This window comes from Trypanosoma cruzi, genomic scaffold (genome assembly GCF_000209065.1).
Source record: "Trypanosoma cruzi strain CL Brener 1047053517153 genomic scaffold, whole genome shotgun sequence".
Classification (NCBI taxonomy): domain Eukaryota; phylum Euglenozoa; class Kinetoplastea; order Trypanosomatida; family Trypanosomatidae; genus Trypanosoma; species Trypanosoma cruzi.
In genome coordinates this window covers 89,375-95,851 of record NW_001849450.1, presented here as the reverse complement: position 1 = coordinate 95,851, position 6,477 = coordinate 89,375, and the positions used below count along the sequence as shown (strand labels likewise).

The 6,477-nt window shown below is 50.4% G+C and overlaps 2 protein-coding genes across 2 annotated transcripts, besides 6 other annotated features; one reads left to right on the top strand and one right to left on the bottom strand.

Moving 5' to 3' along the window:
• Positions 1-6,477: a sequence feature (areas not merged during assembly with more than two copies in the genome that could not be assigned to a particular haplotype).
• Positions 574-608: a microsatellite.
• Positions 610-637: a sequence feature (AT_rich).
• Tc00.1047053511669.20 (uncharacterized protein) lies at positions 1,091-1,522 on the bottom strand (the record flags this gene model as incomplete). Its single annotated transcript, XM_799594.1, has 1 exon — positions 1,091-1,522. The coding sequence occupies one exon, from the start codon at positions 1,520-1,522 to the stop codon at positions 1,091-1,093; it is 432 nt and encodes a 143-aa protein (XP_804687.1).
• Tc00.1047053511669.10 (trans-sialidase, putative) lies at positions 1,807-4,944 on the top strand (the record flags this gene model as incomplete). Its single annotated transcript, XM_799593.1, has 1 exon — positions 1,807-4,944. The coding sequence occupies one exon, from the start codon at positions 1,807-1,809 to the stop codon at positions 4,942-4,944; it is 3,138 nt and encodes a 1,045-aa protein (XP_804686.1).
• Positions 5,032-5,054: a microsatellite.
• Positions 5,892-5,949: a microsatellite.
• Positions 5,951-5,978: a sequence feature (AT_rich).

The window sequence follows — 6,477 nt, the reverse complement described above, 5'->3', positions numbered from 1 at the left end:
GGGGCGGAGCACACATTTCTTTCCCTCTTGTTTTGTTTTCTTGCGGCCAGGGCGGGCAGACACCCGCAGCACCACACTCACACAGCCACACCCTGCCGCTTTTAAAAAGTAATTGTGCTTTCTTTCTTTGACTTTCTCACTGTGTGTTTGTTTTTGCGCTGGCGCACCCTTCGGGGTTGGTCTCGTGAGCGTTTCTTTTCCCCTGATGATTTCTTTTCTTTGCTGCGCTCACTCTCCCGATGGAGTGACGCGACTGCCGTCATGTCTGCGTGCTTCTCTCAGGCCACACACACGAGTGACTGTGCTCTGCGGGCCGCACTCACGCGCCGATGAGAGGACTGAGGGGAGCAGCAACACGCGGATGACCCCATGAAATATAAACGATGTGCGGACACACGGAGGGTCGGACGGCTGAAAGACATTTAAATATCTTTTAATTTTCTTTTTGGGCAAAACAAAAAAACAGTTTGGTATGGTCACACGGTAACCGGGTGAAATTTTTTTTGTGTGGCTTTTCTTTTTCCTTTTTTTTGTTATTTGTGTGCAGCCGTAATAGAGGACGACATTTTTCAATTTTTTTTTACTTTTTTTCTTTTTTTTTTTTTTTTCAAATTTTTTTTAAATTTTTTAATTTTTTCTTATTGTTTCCAAAGTTTGAGGGGTGGAAGGGTGAAGATGAATTTTTTAAAGATTTTAATAGTTTTTTTATGAATTGCCGCTGCTTTGTCTGCAGTGCAATATCATGAGCTTGAGCAGCCTTTTTCTCCTTATTTTTGCCATGCACCTCTGCTGTACAGTTTTGTTTGTGCGTCTCTTCACATGCTCTGCTCCTCTTTTTACTTTTTTGACTTGTGCTGCTGCAGGCACACACACACAGACACACAAGATACACATTGCAGTGGATTTGGATGCTTCTTTTGTAGTGCGTGCGGGTGGCTGGCGCCTCCTTCTGTGGGCATGAAGCGAGGGGAGAGAGTGAGTTTGCACGGCGAGTCACTCTTCTTGCGGGTGTGATGCACCACCTATGACCGCTTTGAGTCGGGCATCAAATTCCATTGTGGGTGGAATGGCTGGAAATGTTGTTGCCGCGTCATGGATGGATGAGGATCCGCTTCTGCGTGTGGCTCTTTGGGTGATTGCTCGCTCCGTGTGCATTGTGTTGGCTGCGGGGCTGTGGCTGTATCCCGTTGTCCGTGGGATTGAACTGGAGGTGATGGCGGTGTGTCGTTCCTCCTCGTTCTTGTCCATTGGTGTTTGATTGCTGGCGTTGTGTGCGTTTGTTCTGTGGAGGGCCGAATCTTCTCACCCGCGGACTGGCAGCACTGTGATGGTATGTGTGTGTGAGGGCTGGTGTGGAGTTGCCGGCCAGGGCGATGCTTTTCCCGCAATTTGTTTCTTCCGTGTGTGTTGTGCTGCTTCTTGCTTTTCCCCTCTCACCCTTTCCTGCTGTGTTCCTGCGTGGAGTGGCCGCATGCTCACGGGCCATGTTGATTGTGAGTGCGTCGTGACGGCATCCATTCATTTCTCTCCGCCTGTCTGTCTGTCATTCCCTGTTGGGTGTGGCGTGTTGCACCGCGTGAGGGCTGGCCCGCACACACCGACGGCCCGCCGTGACGCCCGTGATGGCCGGTGCGGAGTGGCTCTGTTCGCTGTCTCATCTCTTTACTTGGCTTGTTTTCCCTTTTCCCTCCACTTCCTGAACACAGACACGCTAGGAAAGCAAGCAAACAAGCGCTACTCGCCACTGTGAACTTCGAAGACACTGAAAGGACCAACAGCACACACACCGCCCACACACATATTTATATGCTCTCACGTGTTGCTGCAGTGGAGACACCCCGCAAAAACAACCGTCGCCGCGTGGCCGGATCCAGCGGAAGGAGGAGGGAAGGAAGAGAGAGAGAGAGGCAGAGGCCCAACATGTCCCGGCGTGTGTTTACTTCCGCGGTGCTGCTTCTACTTGTTTTGATGATGTGCTGCGGCAGTGGAACTGCGACCGCTGAGCAGGCAGGGGCCGCTGTTGATCCTTTTACAGGGACGTCGCCGATATCATTTGCTAATTGGAGGGAGTTTAAAGAGTCTGGCGGCAAAATCACCTCGCTCCGTGTTCCTGGCCTTGTTAAAGTGGGTAATGATGTATTTGCCGTGGCTGAAGCGCTGTGCGGGGAGAAGGATGGAGCCGGCTGCTGTGCTGGGATTGTGTCAAAGCACCTGAATATAAGTGGTGACTCAATGGATATTTTGACGTCGGATATAAGTTTGTTTTGCATGCAACTTGGGGACACCACCGCGAATAATTTTGGGACAACAGAAGTGTTGCGGCCAACGACACTTGTACTTGGGGACAGTGTTTACGTGCTCCTGGGAAACCAAAACCATAAGAAGCTGCAGGTTGAAGGTACGAATGAGCGGGGCCTTTTACTCGTGAAGGGAACTGTCTCTGATGAGAGTGGGACGAAGAAAATCAAATGGAATGAGACCCATGTGGTGAACCCTCAACACAGAGGAAAATCTGGTTCCTTGACCGAGTTAATTGGCGGTGGAGGATCGGGCGCTGTGATGCGCGACGGCACGATTGTGTTTCCCATGCAGGCCAAAAACAATGATGGAACGAGTGTTTCACTATCCATGAGTTTTGACCCGTCAGACAAAAAATGGGAGCTTTCATCCACGAGGCCTGGTGAGGGCTGCAGGGATCCAACCCTTGTGAAGTGGGAAAAATACGAAGACGACGAAAGACTCTTCATGATGGCTCATTGTGCTGGAGGCTACTATGACGTTTACAGGTCCACTGAGGATGGAGTCAGTTGGTATACGCCGGGTGAGCCAATTACCCGCGTGTGGGGCAACTCACACAATCGAAAGGGGCACGGCGTCCAGAGTGGATCCACCACCGCAATTATTGAGGGAAAGGAGGTGATGCTCATCACCGCGCCGGTGTATTCCAAGGAGAACGACAAAGAAAATAAACAAAAGGGTCGGCTCCATCTTTGGGTGACGGACAAGGCACGTGTGTATGATGTTGGGCCGGTATCCCGTGAAGAAGATGACGCCGCCGCGAGCTCGCTGTTGATAAAGGATAAAAATAAGGAGTTGATTTCACTGTACGAGAACAAGAGGAGCGACGGAGCATACAATCTTGTTGCTGTGCGCCTGACCGAGAAACTGGAGCGGATAAAGGAAGTGGTGAAGACATGGGAAGATTTGGACGGCGCCTTGCAATCCTGCAGTTCCGTTTCCAGCGCCACTGTCGACCCGAGAAAAAAAGGTATGTGCAATAGTCCTGTTCCCACTGAGAGGCTTGTTGGCTTCTTGTCTGGTAACTTCTCTGAGAACACATGGAGGGACGAGTACCTCGGCGTGAATGCAACAGTGACGAATGGGGAGAAAAGGAGAGAAGTTCCCAATGGATTGACGTTCAAAGGGTCTGGAGCAGGGGCGGTGTGGCCTGTTGGCGATATGGGGCAGACTGTGCCGTACTACTTTGCGAACAACAAGTTCACTCTTGTGGCGACGGTGTCCATCCATGAGGTGCCGCAAGATGGCAGCCCCGTTCCTTTGATTGGCGTGAGGATGAATGACACCAGCAGCACGGTCCTCTTTGGTCTGTCGTACACCCATGAAAAGAAGTGGCTGGCCATACCTGAGAATTCTGGTGATCCGGAGGATGTTTATGTGTGGGAGCCAAACGAGACGTATCAGGTGGTACTGCGAATGGATGATGATGATGAATGGACTGTCTTTGTAAATCGATACGAAATCCGCCAAAAGAGATATGATGAGAGTCTGTTTAACTCGCACAGGATCTCACACTTCTACATCGGTGGGGACAGTAAGAACCAAAGTGCAACGGGCGGCCACGTGACGGTGACCAACGTCATGCTTTACAACGAGAAACTCTTAAGTGATAATCTGTATGATCTCCACGCCAGCAAAGTCACTATTCCATCACTGAGTGTCGAGGAACAGCCCACAGAACTGGTGGCCAACACGGGCACTTTGGTTGCTTCCGAGTCAAAGAGTGTGGAAAGCACCACCAGCCATGAGAAATTGAATGAGAATGATCCTGATGAACAAGGAGAAAACAGCGCCGATGATCCGCTGCCTGCAGCTTCCTCTTCCACGGTTGTCGCGGGATCATCTGTTTCCGAACCCGCCATAGCAGCGGAGATCGCAGAGAATTCTCTTCCAGAGAATAATGCCCAGCTTTCCGAAGGCGAAGAGTCTCAGCAATCTACGCTGCATGAAGTGAAGGAATCGATGCAACAGGATTCAGATGTGCAGACAAAAGACCTACAGTCAGAGGAGTCAACAGAGGTCACTGATGTTGAAAAACCCTCTGAAAGTAATGAAGAAGAAATGCCAGAGGAGGAGGGAGAAGCGGATGACGGGAGTGGCGGATTAACGTCTCCAGTGACTGCGTCATTGAATATGGAAACGGTCACTGGACCAGCTTACGGTGAGCACCAAGTGCAACAAAGCATTGAGCTTCCCGCTGAAAACGACGAAGTGCGGTCCACTGGAACCGGAACCACCGACGCGAAGCAAAGCCTCAGCCTCGAGGCGGGGGGCAGCAATTCCGAGAGAGCAATGAACTCAGACAGCAGCTCCACTCCTTCGAAGAGTAACGCCGAACCTACATCCGCGGAGAACACCGACGACGTCTCTCGGACTGAAGGAGCCGAAGTTTCTTCTGAAGACGGCGGGGAGATGCCACAGACGGTCGACACCGCACCGGCTAATACAAGCACAACGCCTGGAGACGAAGCGATCCCCTCAACAAAAGGCGCGGCACGACACTCGGACAACGACATCTTCAACACCAGCGAATTTGCGGATTTGCTGTCAACGGCTCTTAACCATGACAGCACCGTGCATGGCTGTGTGTCTCGGGTGTTGTTGCTGCTGCTTCTGGGGCTGTGGGGCTCCGCGGCTCTCTGCTGAATGAATTGGGGAGAGAAAAGTTTCGAAATTCTGTGGAGCAACAACTGAGCGGCATCCAAGCATCACCCAATGAATTTTTTGATTCCATTTTCTTTTCTTTTCTTTTTTTTGCAAATCACTTTCCCTTATCTTGCTTGTTGCCTCGGGGCAACCACTATGAACGTTTTTTTCTTTTCTACTTTTTTAATTGTTTCTTGCGGTACTCTTCCTGTGAGGGGTGCCGTGTGTTTCCCGCCCAACTGCTCCACTCGCACACCCACCGACACGCTCATGACGACGGCCCTGTGCGCCTCGCCTGCTGCACGCATGAGGAGGGGCCGCGACGAACGGCGCGCTGAGGGAGCCGTGACGTGTGGGCGTTCGACGAGGGCCGGTGGGGCGGAGCACACATTTCCTTCCCTCTTGTTTTGTTTTCTTGCGGCCAGGGCGGGCAGACACCCGCAGCACCACACTCACACAGCCACACCCTGCCGCTTTTAAAAAGTAATTGTGCTTTCTTTCTTTGACTTTCTCACTGTGTGTTTGTTTTTGCGCTGGCGCACCCTTCGGGGTTGGTCTCGTGAGCGTTTCTTTTCCCCTGATGATTTCTTTTCTTTGCTGCGCTCACTCTCCCGATGGAGTGACGCGACTGCCGTCATGTCTGCGTGCTTCTCTCAGGCCACACACACGAGTGACTGTGCTCTGCGGGCCGCACTCACGCGCCGATGAGAGGGCTGAGGGGAGCAGCAACACGCGGATGACCCCATGAAATATAAACGATGTGCGGACACACGGAGGGTCGGACGGTTGAAGGGCATTTAAATATCTTTTAATTTTCTTTTTGGGCAAAACAAAAAAACAGTTTGGTATGGTCACACGGTAACCGGGTGAAATTTTTTTGTGTGGCTTTTCTTTTTCCTTTTTTTTGTTATTTGTGTGCAGCCGTAATAGAGGACGACATTTTTCAATTTTTTTTTACTTTTTTTCTTTTTTTTTTTTTTTCAATTTTTTCTTTTTTTTTTTTTTCAAATTTTTTTTAAATTTTTTAATTTTTTCTTATTGTTTCCAAAGTTTGAGGGGTGGAAGGGTGAAGATGAATTTTTTAAAGATTTTAATAGTTTTTTTATGAATTGCCGCTGCTTTGTCTGCAGTGCAATATCATGAGCTTGAGCAGCCTTTTTCTCCTTATTTTTGCCATGCACCTCTGCTGTACAGTTTTGTTTGTGCGTCTCTTCACATGCTCTGCTCCTCTTTTTACTTTTTTGACTTGTGCTGCTGCAGGCACACACACACAGACACACAAGATACACATTGCAGTGGATTTGGATGCTTCTTTTGTAGTGCGTGCGGGTGGCTGGCGCCTCCTTCTGTGGGCATGAAGCGAGGGGAGGAGAGAGTGAGTTTGCACGGCGAGTCACTCTTCTTGCGGGTGTGATGCACCACCTATGACCGCTTTGAGTCGGGCATCAAATTCCATTGTGGGTGGAATGGCTGGAAATGTTGTTGCCGCGTCATGGATGGATGAGGATCCGCTTCTGCGTGTGGCTCTTTGGG